Source organism: Staurois parvus, unplaced genomic scaffold (assembly GCF_062004578.1).
Source record: "Staurois parvus isolate SC_StPar_1 unplaced genomic scaffold, SC_StPar_1.0 ptg000621l, whole genome shotgun sequence".
NCBI lineage: Eukaryota > Metazoa > Chordata > Amphibia > Anura > Ranidae > Staurois > Staurois parvus.
In genome coordinates, this window is record NW_028318417.1 from 1,271,302 (window position 1) to 1,287,191 (window position 15,890).

At 43.5% G+C, this 15,890-nt stretch overlaps 1 protein-coding gene across 1 annotated transcript in view; it reads right to left on the reverse strand.

The window, feature by feature from the left end:
- Positions 1–3,606: 3,606 nt before the first annotated feature.
- The window catches only part of LOC149449394 (transient receptor potential cation channel subfamily V member 5-like), a 55,163-nt gene continuing 42,879 nt past the window's right edge, over positions 3,607–15,890 (reverse strand). Inside the window, exons 13-15 of the mRNA XM_089693311.1 lie at positions 8,414–8,682; positions 8,176–8,282; positions 3,607–4,168 (exon numbers count right to left, since the gene is read on the reverse strand). Coding sequence (XP_089549437.1) covers positions 3,709–4,168; positions 8,176–8,282; positions 8,414–8,682 — 836 coding nt within the window. The 3' untranslated portion in view covers positions 3,607–3,708. The remainder of the gene's footprint in view (positions 4,169–8,175; positions 8,283–8,413; positions 8,683–15,890) is intronic.

The following is a 15,890-nucleotide window of genomic DNA, read 5'->3' on the forward strand; positions in this document are numbered from 1 at the left end:
TGCACAGAACCTGGCCACAGGCAGCAGAGCTCCTCGTCTTCACACAATGCATATCTGAGATTAGAAGTGTCAATCGAGGGCAGCATAATGTCAAACTAGGGCAGTAAAATATCTGATTAGGGTGGTATAGTGTCAGATTAGGGCAGCATAGTGGCAGGTTAGGGTAGTATAGTGGCAGGTTAAGCTGGCCATACACGGGTCGAATTCTGAAAGAATTTTCTTTCGAAAATCCTTTCTATGAATTTTTTTTTGAATTTCGCACCATTAGTGGGGCCACAACAGCTGATTTAGAGGGACCATCAAATTTGAGTGACCAGGCATGCTGGAAATTGTATGAAAAAAGAACAAATTTCTAATCAACGATGGGATAATCATGTGAGAAATGTTACTGAAAAAGAAATGAGCGTGAGCTGTGACCTGAAAAGAAAATTCTTGGCCACGAAAATTCTTTTCTCTAGCAACATGAGGTGAAATTAAAAGCTTGGTTGGTCAAATTTCGAAATCAATGGTGGCATCATCAGATTACAAAATGCACGAAATTTCCAATTTTCTAAAACAAAATTCATTTGGAATTCTACCCATGTATGGCCTGCATTAGGGTTGGCTTTGGGGGGTAGGGTGCACAACTAAAATCTGGGGGGGGGCATAGCCCTCCCCAGCACCCCCCTAGATCCAGCCATGTGGGAACTCTATAAATATTCAGGCTGCAGTCTCTGCTCCTCCACCCACTAGACCAGGCTTTCTCAACCTTTTCAACACAGAGGAACCCTTGAAATTACTTTTTGGTCTCGGGGAGCTAAAAATGACTGTATCTACAGCTCATGATACATTCGTGTGATGGTCAGTGGGAAGAATGTTCCTTACACTTGTGGTCATTGAGAAGAATTACCCCCCTTACAGATAGCTAAATATATCAATGGTGTCAGCGGGAACCTGAGAGGCAGATATTGCTCGTTGCTCAAGGAACCCCTAGCAACCTCTGGAGGAACCTTATGGTTCTATGGAACCCTGGTTGAGTAACCCTGCACTAGACTGTAGAACTATCCACAAAGTTCCAGAAAACATTGGAAGGTAATAAGAGCCTCAGTGCTTGGGGCACTGATAAAACACAAATTAACCCCTGCTCCTCTGCCTACAGATTTTACCTACACTTAGTAACACTGAGGATACTACAGTGGTAATAATGTATGTGAGAAATAATGACCTGATAAACAACAGGCTGCAAAATGGTATATCTTGTTCAGTAATTACATAAAGGAGAATGGTGTTCATTTTGATGAGTATACTCTTGCAAATATTTGATTTAACCACATGCCGCCCAGCCACTGTATAAATACGGCGGCAGGGCGGCACGGCTGGGCAAAAGCACGGTTTAAAATGTGTGTTTTGTAAACAGGTAGGGGGCGCGCGTGAGGAATATGTTACATAGTTAGTCTGGCTGAAAAAAAAACAAAAGTCCATCCAGTTAAACCATTAAATAAAAAAAGTTAGAATCCAACACCCACAGTTGATCCAGAGGAAGACAAAAAAACCCACAAAGCATGATCCAATTTGCTCCTGCTGGGAAAAACATTCCTTCCTGATCCCCCGAGAGGCAATTGGATATTCCCTGGATCAACTTTACCTATAAATGTTATATCCAGTTATATTCTGTGTATCCAAGAAAGAATCCAGGACTTTTTTAAAGCAACCCACTGAGCTGGCCACAACCAACTCTTAAGGGAGTCTATTCCACATTTTCACAGCTCTTACTGTGAAGAAACCTTTCCGTGTTTGGAGATTAAATCTCTCTCTGGGCTTACACAGTGGCATAGGCACATATGCGCGAGGGCCCATTCTGCTGTGCAGAGTCATGAGCATTTGTGCACACCTGCAACTGCCCATTGCCAATGTTGGCGCCAATTAGACTATTTAAACTCATCAGCGCTATTACCCTGTGCTGACTGATCAGTGATGCCTGTGGTTGACCCCTGCTTGCTTCTTGGACTCTGCCTCTGCCTTCTGTCTCTGCCTGATCTGCTACTACCATTACTGACCTTGGCCTGTGACCCAATTATTCTTCTGCCTGCTGTTCATGCCTGACCCATTTATCTATTACCGACCTGGCCTGTCTGGCCCCGCATACAGAATCCTGATGAGACATCTGCCCGCTGCCAGCCTGCTCTGCCACCAGCCTGTCCAGCTGTGACGTCTGCCTGCTACCAGCCGGTCCAGCTGTCAGCGAAGTGCCAACAATCTCTGCACAGACTACAGGACTGACCAGGCACTCATACCCCACCATACTGTTGTGGTTGCTGTTCCACCTTCAGTGGCCCTCGAGCCGCAGCTGTACGAGAGCCTTCCTGTGCCGTCAGGCTCACAAGCACACCTGGATTTGGTTCTGGAGCCCAGAGCCTTTGAATAGTCTTGGGAGGGATGACACCTCTAATCCTGTGTCCACATCTCACTGGTTGCAGGGTCTTGGTTTGAACCCTTTGACAGCTGTGGTGTCTGCCTGTAGCTCTTCTCACTGAGCCACCTGAGACTGCTCTCTGTCTGATCTCTAGGGACAATCTTGCTTTGTCTCTTGTTTCTCATGAACCTTGCACCCTTTGTTGCTTCCATGATTTTCTTGATTTAAGCCATGTCTCTGTAGATCCTGTTTTCCAAATTTTTGTGCTCTCTCTCCAGCTAACCTTGCGCTCTTGTCACTCCTGCTGCTGGCCGTATCTCCACTACCACTCGGTGTCTACTTTTGGCTTGTTCTTCAACTATGCTTCCGCTGGATCCCAACCTGCAAACACTTGTTCGTGATCTTTGGCTTATTTACTGACTATGCTTTTGCTAGATCCCTATCTTCTGTATCTGCTACTGGACCCTGGCTTGCTCACTTCCTGGCAGGCGATCCTGAGGACCACGATCTGATACTAATACACAGCAAAACCCATCTCCACCATCAGGAGCTCTGGTGAATACTGGTTATTGCTTAGATCCCGCATCTCAGGTGAGCCCACACCATCCACCAGGGTGACTTGTTTGTATACTTACCCTGCTGGTTGGTGGGAGCCTCTCTACTGCTATAGCTACTGGTCTCCGAGTCTGGCTTACCCCTGACCAGGAAAGCTGGAGACCAGGACCCTGATGGTGCAGATTTGCACAGAATTTTTGGGCAAGGTTCTGTCTGCAGTTCAGGGCTCCTTCCCTAGGGACAAGCTGCTGCAGGAGCAGTAGATTTATGTAGAGACACTAGGATGGTGCTTACCATGACCTCGAGGAGAGGTGCTCAGATCGGACCAGACTGGGGCCTGAAAGTAATATTAGGAGTGTGGGGTCGATTTACTAAAGCTCGAGAGTGCAAAATCTGGTGCAGCTGTACATGATAACCAATCAGCTTCTAGCTTCAGCTTGTTCAGTTAAGCTTTGACAATAAGACTTGGAAGCTGATTGGTTTCTGTGCAGATTTTGCACTCTCCAGTTTTAGTAAATCCACCACAGTGTGTAACAAAGCAGGAGCCTGTGCAGTCCAAGGTAGGCAGAGTTGTGATAGCTGGGAGGCTGAAAATGTATGTTCTGTCATTGTTCTGTCATGGAGATGCTGAAAACCCCTGCAAAGATAACCCTGTAAGCTGTTTTGAACTTTACTTTAATAAAAGGGGTCCACGAGCCTTGAAATTGTACTTTGCTTGCTGGACCAAAGCTGATGAAAAGCACCACATTTGAGTGAAAACTTTAGATATGGAGAATTTTCTCCTCCTCATCACCATTAATGGCTTGAGAGGTTTGTACTTGTAATCGTAATGGAAGTGGCCTTAAGATTTCCCAGCCGTGTCCTCTGGCCTTCCTAACCACTGGCACTTCACATTTTAAAGACTGAAGCTCTGACCCAGATGGTTCCACACATACTCGTGGTATGTCCAAGGAAACCATATGTGAAGCACTTTGTGTCCTGGCTGTGTCCTTGTGTAGCAACCCACTTGGTGTTTGGGAAGTCTTTATTTGCTCATATGAGGTTATTGGTAGTTTTTCAGCCTCAGTCACCACCAATCCAAGCAGATCTGGCTTTATCGTTTGGTATTCCTTGAAGTAATTTGGTGTTTCCTTGACTGAATGAATGTTTTTTTCTCGACCTTGAAAAGCTTTGACATAACGACGGATCTTTTTCTGACTAAGGTCCTTTCTTACCACCACCCTGTAATACCAGAAGATTAAGTTAGAGTGGTTTTTTAGGAAATATTTTCTACAATAATGCTTTTCATCTTTTCAACTACCTACCCTCTTTATCCAAAGGTAGAGGTTTTAAAGTACACTTTTCTAAATCCTTGTCTAAGTTCTAAATGTGTAATATCTGTGAGAACGGTTCTAAAACCAGCTTGTTCTGTATACCATTGTGTTGAATAAGGAACCATCTATTGGGTGTTCACTGCAATAGCACCTGTTTTTATTATTTCTTTCAACGAGAATAGGGAGTGTCTTGTTAAAAAAGGAGAATAGAATTCCATGGTGGATAACATATGTAAGTGTTCTCGATCTCTTTCTGTTCGTGAGAAGGCCCTCAAGGTTTTAACTAGATGGTATTATACCCCATCAAGACTACATGTACTGTTCCCACAAATGTCCCCTTTATGTTTCCAGGGCTGTGGCCTCACAGGTACTTTGGTTCATATATTTTGGGATTGCCCGACCTTATCTATTATTTGGTGCAAGATATCTGAGGTGGCTACCTCACTGGTGGGTACCCCGATACGATTATCTTTACAGACCTGTCTATTGGGGGCTCATATCCCGGGGGTCTCTGATGCCATTATGAGATTGATACATACTATATGTATTGCCACTTTATGGTCTATTGCCTTACATTGGAGGTCCAATTCTGTACCCTTGGCCTCCGTTTTACACAGAATTGATGCTGTAATGCTCATGGAACGTATTCATTATACCCTACTGGATAAGATGCACTTATTTGATAAAAAATGGGAGTCATGGAGGGATTATAGACATTTATTGCATAATTAATAACATTCCCAATGAAAGTTGACTGGCATATACTGCTGACAGATGTATCATTCAATCTACCTTATCATCTACATATTTCATGTACTTGCTACCTACTCTTTTCTATTTCTTCTCTTTCTTTCATTAATATACTTTTCTGTATTGTACTTTTCAAAAGTGCCTTGTTTTTGCTGTATGTATCATTTGAAAATGTACTGTTGTTTTACAGTCTACTTTTGTACAATAAAACCGTTTTGTTCATAAGGATTTTCCATAAACCACTGTAGAGTGATTTTAGCTTCCTGAAGAACCTGTGAAGGTCTCCTCCATTCTCCTTTTGATACACATACAGTATGCTTGTAAGTTTTTTTTATCATTTGATGAAGTTATGCAATATCTAGATTGAATTTCAATGTATTTATTGTGATTTGTAGGTAGCTGTTTACAAGAAATGTGTTCAGTGTATACATTTGTAAAAGACATGTCTACAAGCATATTGTAACTTCACTTTGTGATTGTATTGCAGTTTTACAGAATTATTCACAGATGTAAAATTCAGGAATGAAACACAACGCTGCTTCTGTCAGTTTTGTTAGCTAGTTGTCGGTTAACCATTAGTAGGACAGCATACAGTGGCATGTAGCTACCGATACCAGATATAGTGAATGCAGGGTCCTGGGTTTAGTAACACTTTAGGAGAAAATTTTCAGTAAAAAATACACTGTCAGGAATGTTTAACGTTCCTGATCTATCACAGCTGCTGATCTCATTCATCCAGGTTTTGGCTGTGATACATTCTCTTTGTCTGTCCACCTGCAAGGTGATTGATGTGGCCAGTCTCTGGGTTGAGACCAAACCTGATTTAAGCCAGCCAAGCCTGCAGTCTCATGCTTGTGACATTGCGTTTAACATGGTCTCCAAGCTCTATTAGACCCCTGATGTCCCCGCTGCATTCCACACAGACCACAATCCATTTGCTTCTTCCCTGACCACAGTGGCCAGAAAAAGTGATAGTAGAAAACGGAAGTGACAAAATCCTCTTTGCGTCTCGGTTTTTACTATCTCGGAGAGATCAGCAAATGGACATTCGCTGGTCTCCCTCCCGTCTACCCGGTGACTTGTGGGTCTTGGGCCTGTGGGTGGGAAAGCTGCCGGATCTCTTCTACCTAAATATTTACACACACTCCTGGCTTCTGTAGCAGCCAGGAAAGAATAGGGCCTGGAGCTAGATGGGCAGCATAAGCATAAAGCCAGACATGACTGGGTTTGCAGGGAAGGCTGGAGTAACATGGGGTTAAAAAATGAGTCAGGTTTGTTTAAAAGTTTTTCCCATCTGACTGGAGGAACATGGGGTGGGACGGAGCGAGGCAGGGTGGGCCCTGGAAGAGGAAAAGGGGTGGAGAATTTTCCTCCGAGTCAGTCGGAGCTGGTACAGAAGAGAACAAGCTTCTCCCTCCCTCCTGCCCATGATACTTAATTTGGCCTTGTATTGTGTTAGCCTTTTTTATTAATTGCCTTGATGTTCTTCATTTTCGTTTTGGGTTGTGTCGTAGCAGTTGGCAGGGGGTCTCAGGGTCTTTTAAGGCAGTGACTGGTAAAATTGTTGGAGAATGAGCAGGTTGGGCCCATCTCAGGTATGGGTGTACCTTCCCTAGTTAAGTTAAGGAGTAATATATTAAGAGTCATTCGGCTAAATTGAGGTTATCTGGATATTAAATTGTCCTTGAGCCGGTGTATTTGCGGCTGGGGGCCTTCAAGTCTATATGGTGGCAGATATAGCCGGTCGGTTGAATACAAGTTGCCTTAAAAGACCTTTAGATTTTAACCACCTCCCATCCAGCCATTGTATATAAACGATCGGACGGTGGCAAGGCAGGGTCGGGTGGTCGTTTCTAAACGGCCTCCCCGCCCCCTGCTTGTGCGCGCTCCATGGGAGCGCACAGCACCGTGATCTGGTGTCCGCTGTGTCCTCCGGACATAGTGGAGCACTGATCGTATTATGGGACCTCTTTGCGAGGTGCCGATCATGTGATCACTGATTGGCAAATCAGTGATCACATGCAGAGTAGTAAGCAAGATGTCACTTCTGACATCATTGCTTACTACGTGTGAAATCTGTGAATGATCACAGAGGTCACATGGTACAGGGCTATTCACAACAGCCTTGTACCATGTGACAAGCTGTGACCAATCACAGCTCACACAGTAATTCTCAATGGCTGCAAGAATGCAGCCAGAGGGAAGGAGAAATGATTGCTTTAACAGCCTTTATGGGTGTAAAAGCAATTAGTGTAAAAAATAAAAAATAAAATCTTCATCACCCCCCACAAGTAGTACAGTGTCACCAAGGTGACACTGTACTGCCAGGGTGACAGTATGTAAAAAAAAACCCCATAAATAATAATATAAAAAAATAAAATAAAAATGTGAAAAAAATGTTTAAAAATTATAATTTTTGGTTATAAACTAATTTGGGTTTTTTGTTTTTTTTTTACTAAAAAGATAACGGAATAAATTTTGGCCAATATTTATGATGAAATATTTATTGGCAAAATTTTATAAGAAAAACACTTTTTTTTTTACATTTTTGGACTTTTTCATTTACATAGCAAAAAAAATAAAAATCCCAGTGGTGAATAAGTACCAATAAAATAAAGCTTTATCTGTCTCAAAAAAAAAATTGGAAAAAATAAAAATAAAGTTTTATCTATCTCAAAAAATGCATATGGGTACAGTGTTGCATGACAGCGCAATTGTCATTCAAAGTGTGATAGCACTGAAAGCTGAAAATTGGCCTAGACAGAAAGGGGGTGAAAGTGTCCGGACATGAAGTGGTTAAGGACGTTAGTTACTGTAATTACATTGTGGTCAGCTATGTTCACAATGTAAGTTTTTAATAAAGTTGCATTTTATTGTTCTTCCAATAAAATGACTGCTATGGCCTTTACATTCCAAGCAATAAGATTGTGTTGTCTGTTATTGGGGTGGGGGGACACAAGTAATGGGGTCTTTCTAAAGGTGACGGAAGCCAATAGGTATCTGCAATACCTCAGTCATGTGTAAAAGGCTCTAGCTACCACCGACCTACGACACACATATGACATTTGGTGGCAGTAAAACAGTTAAGATAAAAACTGGAGATCTCTGCAAAGCAGAGTTAAAAAAAGACAAAAAGTCAGCTACACCTTACAACATTCAACTCACCATAAGTACCAATGGTCTCCTAATCCATATTTTGTGCCACAAACGCCTGATCGAGGCCAAAGGAATCGTGGGAGCTTTCGCTCTAACATCACTGTGGTTGCAGCAACCTGATAAAAAGAGAGGCGAGAAACAGGTACGTCTTTATTATGATGGAGAATTAACTTGTTGTACAATAAAGTTCAATTAGATTTTCAAAAATATATATCCAAAGATCCTTAGGCATTAACCCTTCGAGTACCTGAACTCTCCACAGCTCATCCCTCTCCTGTGCCACCCTCCATTGAGTGTCTCCCACCATGGCGATCAGCAGGTTCAGCATCAGGAGGTTGGTGAGGATGGCGAAGGAAAAATATACAATGTGGAAAATGTAAGGAAGGGTCACAGCATAGTTGGTGGGGGAGTTGATGATGTTGAGGAAAAACTCAAAGGTGCTTAAAATAGACATAACGTAGGTATAGAAAGATCCAAAGTGTTTGTGATCTTCTGTCTGGATGATGATGTAAAACGCTGGCAGAAAGAAAACACAAACAGAAAGAGATCGATGAACATGATGTTACATTTAACCTCCCTAGCGGTCTGATTATGTCCATATTTCTGTGCTCAAAGCGGTACATTTTTTTGTATGGAATATGTATTTTTTTATTGTAGGCCTGTAATTTTTAGGAATAATGCACTGAAATCTGTCCGAACAAGAGTCTAGTAAACATCCCAGGAATGTTAAAATTTGAAACACGAATTAATAAATTATAATTTATTAAATAATCATAAAAAATAATAATAATAAATTTAATTCAATAATATAATCAAACCAAAAACACTGAAATTTGAAAGAGCGCCAATCACTGAGCTCAGTCGCAAAATCATTTTCAGTGTCTGATGAGGAATTTCCCCCACGAATCATTATCACTCAATTCTGCAAGTGGTTCTGATTTACTATCGCTGTTCTCTAGCCGGTCTAAAACCGCTTTTGACCTAAAGGGACGCTTTTTGGACGCCATGGACGTTTCTCAGTTTCCAGGCAGAAAGAACAGTAAAAATGCAGGCAGGGCGCCGGACAAAGCACTCGGGACAAAATGTATGTGAAATGGTTTGATACAGGAATGTTATACTATGTGATTTTAGTGAATTTAGTGAATGGCACTTTTTGTCATTTTCAAATTTCCCGCCGTTCCCTCCCCCGTACGTCCCGACATCGCAGGGAACGGAACCCAGAAGACAGATGCCGGCATCCACCGGAGGACATTACAGGGGACACTGCAGGAGGGACATCGCGGGAGCGCAGGACAAGGTAAGAGAAGAACAGATCCTGGGGCAGCGCCGCAGTGTATTCCCGAGTGTAGCTCGGGGTTACCACTTTTGGAACTGAAACTTTACCCCGAGCTACACTCGGGAATACCGCCAGGGGGGTTAATATAGAGAAAGAAGCTTCACTTTTACTAAAACTGTTTTACGATACAGTTAGATAAAAAATAGGACGGGAGCTGGAGAGACATATAATCTCACCTGTCCTTGTATATTGGTTTTATAGGTGCCACACCCCTATTTAATCAGAACGATATAAAAATCCTAACAGAGAAAAAACTAATGCAGCTTTTAAAGCACCATACCATATGAAAGTATAAAGATGCACAACATGAAAACACTAGATAAAATAGAACATGTTTTATTGTAATTTTATAAAAAAAAAAAAAACGTGGTAAGAGAGACCAATTGGTCAGTCAAAATAGACACATGCATAATGAAGCAAAAAAACATAATATAAATCTAATGGAACAGAAGGGGGGGAGCGGGCAAGAGTCTAAGAGCCCCAACAATACCAACAGATACATAGATCGTCAATAGGCAAATTTATTGCCATAAAGTTGAATTATTAATCCAGAAACTGACGCGTTTCGTGGGATAAGACCCACATCCTCAGGGAATTTAGGAAAACAAGATAACAGTGCAGATGATGATGCTCTGTACAATAGTAACTGTCAGGGATGCGGGTGTGACCAGAAGTGTGTGGACTGAAACAGGGAAACGTAGGCTTCAGATATAGTAAATAATATAATTTATTAAGACTAACAATACAAACGCAGTGCAAAACTAAACATAACACAGTGCAAACAAACTGAACCAAACCTCCAACAGATAACAAACATACGATACAAGAGTAGTCAGGCAGGCCGGGTCGGTAGCAAACGGGAAAACGGAGTACCAGGAGCAGGCGGGAGAGTGGTCAGGACTAGCCGAGGTCAGTACAGGCAGAGTTCAGGGAGCGTCAGAACAGCAGAAACAGGATCAGGAAACCAGGGCCAAACAAACAGTACAACAAGGCACAGACTGCAGGTCTGGCCATCCCTTAAATACACCACCTGCAATCAGCCCCAGGTGATGGCTAATTGCCAAAGTGAGCCTCTGGTTGTTGAGAGCACCCGCTGGCCAGCCCTGGTACTGCAGCCCACAAGGCAGGTGAGTCCCACCACTACTGGCAAGTCCATTCCTGACAGTAACACCTGATGTAGATAAAGATCAATATTGGTAGAAAATACAAAAAAACCCTTATTCAGCGGACATTGGGGGGGGGGGGGGTAGAAAAACCATCAGTCCAGGAGTACCTCTGGTCCTATTAGGGAACCATTAGTCCAAGAGTTCCTCTGGTCCTATTAGGGAACCATTAGTCCAAGAGTTCCTCTGGTCCTATTAGGGAACCATTAGTCCAAGAGTACCTCTGGTCAGATAAACAGCAGAAAGCCAAAGCAATGTTCATTCCAATTGTGTAAGGCTGCAGTAACCAATCATCAAATTAATTTGATGATATTTGTATTGTGGAAACAGGGGTTGTAGCAGTCTCAGCCGAGCCCTGGATCCTGTAGGACTAGATGGGTTTCTTTGCAACTTTCAACTTGAACTTCCCTTGAATTTGTAACAGTGCAAACTTGTATTCAAGGGTTTATGTATCTGTTCAATGTATGTAGCTCAGACCCCAAGCCGGTCTCGCTGTTTCTCCCAGGTTCTATTCCCTATTGAATGCACAGCAGCCAGGCACACGGCAGTTTTCAGTCTCTCCACACAAGGACCAGACAGAAAGTGTCTCTTTTTTTATTTATTTGTTTGGGGCACTTGGATAGGGTATAGGGTGAGCCTTGGGATAACTTAGAACTAGTGTAAACTTTAACTGAGGACCATATCTAGTAGTAATTATCCTCTTTAAGGTAGGCCTCTAATGCAAGAGAATGTGGACATACAGGCAGGGGCAGACTGACAACTCAAGGGGCTCCCAGGTGATAGGGGATCATGGGGCCCCTGTGTCCTCACCCATACTCAAACCACACATAAAAAAGCCCATGAAAGGTACCACTGGCATCTCATGGGGCCCCCTACTTCCCCCGGGCCAAATGGTCAGTCCACCCCTGCATACAGGGGGATCCCATACTGTAAACAGGTCTGAGCCAGCAAAATTAGAACAGTTTCTCAAAAAGGGGGTCAAATAGCAACAGTCTCTCCAGCATCTCTCTCTTAGGCCTCTACTTACTGTGTCCCTGTATACATGAATGCCTCCTTCCAGTCCAAGCCAGACCCTGTACTGTGAGCCTTCAGGCCAGATCCTCAGCAAAACTTTCTCCAGACTATTCTCAACAACTTCAGAAATAGGTCCCCCAATTCTCCCTGATCTAGGACCTTGATGATCCAACTGCAGTCTTCACCTAGGAAACCCAGGAGGGCAGAATCAGCTGGTTCAGCAAGGACTGTCTGAATTTCGACCCATATATGGGCAGGCAGGTTGTACAGACGTCAATGCCAACTTCTGTACAACCAGCCTGTTGGATTTTTCCGGCTCGATCAATGTATTATGATCACTACACTGTCAGAATACAATAGCTCAGCTGGGAGGATTCCCCCATTCACCTATAAAAAAAAAAAGACTAATCTATGGGCGTCTTAAGGCATGTGTAATGTGTCAGTTGTCATCACTCAATATGGTAGTAAATAAGTCACAATACGTAAAAAAAAGAGAAAAAAGCTCTAGAATAGTGGTCTTGTGGGGCCAGATGTGGCCTTTTGCTTGCTTTTGTCTGGCCCTTGGAGAATTATTTCATCCACTGACACCAACAATGGGGCATAAATCTCCCCAATGACACCAATGAAGGGCACAATTCCTCCAAATGACACTAATGGTGGGGCACAATTCCTTACAATGACACCAACAATGGGGCCCAATAATACCAAGGATGGGGCACCATTCATCCCAATGACACAAACAATGGGGCACCATTCCTCTCACTGACACTCTTTACTCCCACTAATGCCGGGACATTTGTGACTCCCTATGTCCACAGTCTGGCCTGCCTAAAGTCTAAACTGGCCCTTTGTAAAGAAAGTTTGAAGACCCCTTCTTTAGAAACGTCTTCTAGAGGCAGGGGAAGCCCCAAAACTAAAGTTACCCAACAACCTAACAGAGAGGGTGTCCCATTAAGATTAGGGTCTACATTCACGTGATCCTTGAGCAGATAAGAGACTACTGAAATTCCCTATCAGTGATAGAATACAAGGGCAAAGGTAAAAGAGAAATGTATACTAAAATATATATGGTAATTAATGAAGAAACATTAATGACGTAAACAAGAACTTAAACAAGTCCCTAAGAGAGTTGCAGTGGAACAGAAGAGCATTTATAAGTCTTTCGTGTCAAAAACTCCATTACTTACCTGCTAGGAAATGTTTGAAATCTTTATATTGATTGCAATGCATGAGCAGTACAATGTGCAGTCCCAGCATCTTCCAGAAGTAGGGAATGGAGCCAAGGGCCGAGATTATGTAACTCCAATGTACATGTGCTTGATTTACACCATCAGTGCCTGCCCAATGGGTCAGGTAAGGAGATGGTGGACCCAGGGGCGGACTTACCGTTCGAGTACTTGGGCACTCCCCAAGGGCCCTGGGTCAGTAGGGGGCCCCATGAAATGCCCCTGGTACCTTTTTAATAGTCTTTTTTGGGTGTGCTTTGAGTGTGGGCAAGGACACAGGGGCCCCATGATCCCCTATTGCCCGGGGGCCCCATGAGTTGTCAGTCCGCCCCTGGGTGGACCCTGAGGAACAAGAAGATAACATAGCATCAGCAGGGAAGAAGTGAATGCGGAAGGATGATTGCACATCATGGCAAAAGCTGGCTGCCCCTTTTCGATTGAATCTGCTTCAATCTGATCTAGTTGCAATCCCCTACATCAGCGGTCGCTAAATGGCGGATCGCATTCCACAAGCGTCCCCAGCAGTGCTGCCGCCCGGACCACCAGCCCACCAGCCTGCAATGACAGATCTGCTGCTGAGCACGGCGGTCGTCACGGCAACATGCCATCCCGTGCGCACCCCGCCCCTTTCAGCTCACTGTCTCTCCGGCTTGTACACGAGCATCCAGCAAAGATCCTGGCACAGCTCCTATCTGCCCTCAAGGTAGGGTGTAGTCTTACAGGGGCATTCTGATGGGCATATTGAATGTTAAGGGGCACTCTGATGGGCACAACATAGAATGTGCCTATCAGAGTGCCCCTTGACATAACTTGCCCATCAGAGTGCCCCTTGACATAACGTGCCCATCAGAGTGCCCCTTAACATAAAATGTGCCCATCAGCATGCTCCTTATTTTATGTAAAGGGACACTCTAATGGGCACATTTTATGTTAAGGGGGCACAAATGGGCCCATACTATGGAAAGGGGCACTCTGATGGGGAATATGATGTAAATGGGCACGCTAATGGGGAAAAATGATAGAAAGGGATACTTTGAAAGTAAGGGGGCACTGTGATGGGGATACCTGATGTAAAGGGGCACTCTGATGGGCACATTTTATGTTAAGGGGCACTCTGATAGGGAATATGATATAAATGGGCACTCTAATGGGGAAATATGATAGAAAGGGGTACTTTGAGTGTAAGGGGGCAATGTGATGGGGATACCTGATGTAAAGGAGTACTCTGATGAGAATATGATGTAAATGGGCACTCTGATGGGGAAATATGATAGAAAGGGGTACTTTGAATGTAAGGGGGAACTCTGACGGGAATACCTGATGTAAGATGGCACTGTGATTTAAAGGGGCACTCTGATGGGCACATTTTATGTTAAGGGGCACTCTGATGGGCACACTTTATGTTAAGGGGGCATAACTGGGCACATGTGATGGTAAGGGGCACTCTGATGGGGAATATGATGTAAAGGGGCACTCAAATGGGGAAATATGATAGAAAGGGGTACTTTGAGTGTTAGGTGGCAATGTGATGGGGATACCTGATGTAAAGGAGCATTCTGATGGGGAATATGATATAAATGGGCACTCTAATGGGGAAATATGATAGAAAGGGGTACTTTGAATGTAAGGGGGCACTCTGACGGGAATACCTAATGTAAGGTGGCACTATGATGGGGATACCTGACGTAAAGGGGCACTCTGATGGCCACATTTTATGTTAAGGGAAACTCTGATGGGGAATATGATGGAAAATGGGCACTCTAATGGGAAAATATGATAGAAAGGTGTACTTTGAGTGTAAGGTGGCAATGTGATGGGGATACCTGATGTAAAGGAGCACTCTGATGGGGAATATGATATAAATGGGCACTCTAATGGGGAAATATGATAGAAAGGGGTACTTTGAGTGTAAGGTGGCAATGTGATGGGGATACCTGATGTAAAGGAGCACTCTGATGGGCACACCTGATGTGATTACATGATGTAAAGTCGCACTCTGATGGCAAAACCTAATGTAAGGGGGCACACTGATGGAAACACCCTATTCGAATATCGGGCAGGAGAACATTTTAGTGACCGGACCTCCTTGAATTTTAATTCCATACCCCTGCCCTACATGATCTGCACATACAGCTCCATAGATGATCAGCAGGACTGTAATTCTGTGCTGTGTAGCTACTTCATGTATCATCAATTGCTTTCAAACTTCCAGGACAAGTTTGACTTTGAGAAATGTCTTGCCACATAAAGCTTTTTAAATGCAGCTTTTTGTGCAGCAGAAAGGAGAATGTTCCATCAGCAGCAGCAACGGTGTCCAGGATCGCCTGCTGATAGACAAAGGGGACTAGGGAAGATTGGAGCAGTATAGCCATGTACTGATTATAATTGAACTTTTCTGAACAAATTTCTGGAAAAAATCAAAGGGCAAGCCAACCCAAAACTAACATTTTAGGATTTAGTGGATGCTGGAAAGTTCAACCACATATCTCTTCAGTTTCTTGGGGACTTAATTGTGAGATATCTGAATTGAGTTCCCAGGTTTGTATACCTGCTGTGCCCATTATTAGGGTCTCACACCATCTCCGTTGGATTGTTTTTATTTATTTCATTTTATGGCGAATGTAACAAGAGGAAATGGGACAAGCAAAAGTGGGCAAGGACACCCAAAACCCAGGTGGACAGTAGCTGAGTCAGGATTATAGCAGGGAGATCTGACTGTTGACATATTCAAGACATATAAGCACTATTAAAGGGCTGACTCACCAGACTCTACCCAAAGGTGGAATAAAATAATTGCGTTAACTGATCATTTAGGCTTTAAGGTGGAATTAAACCCAATTTTGTTTCTTTTACCTACAGGTAAGCCTTTAATAAAGCTTACCTGTAGGTACTGTAAATATCTCCTAAACATGCACTGTTCAGGAGATATTTACTGTAGAAGGGCCGGTGTTGTCACCGGCGCATGCGCACTGCGCTCTCAACAGA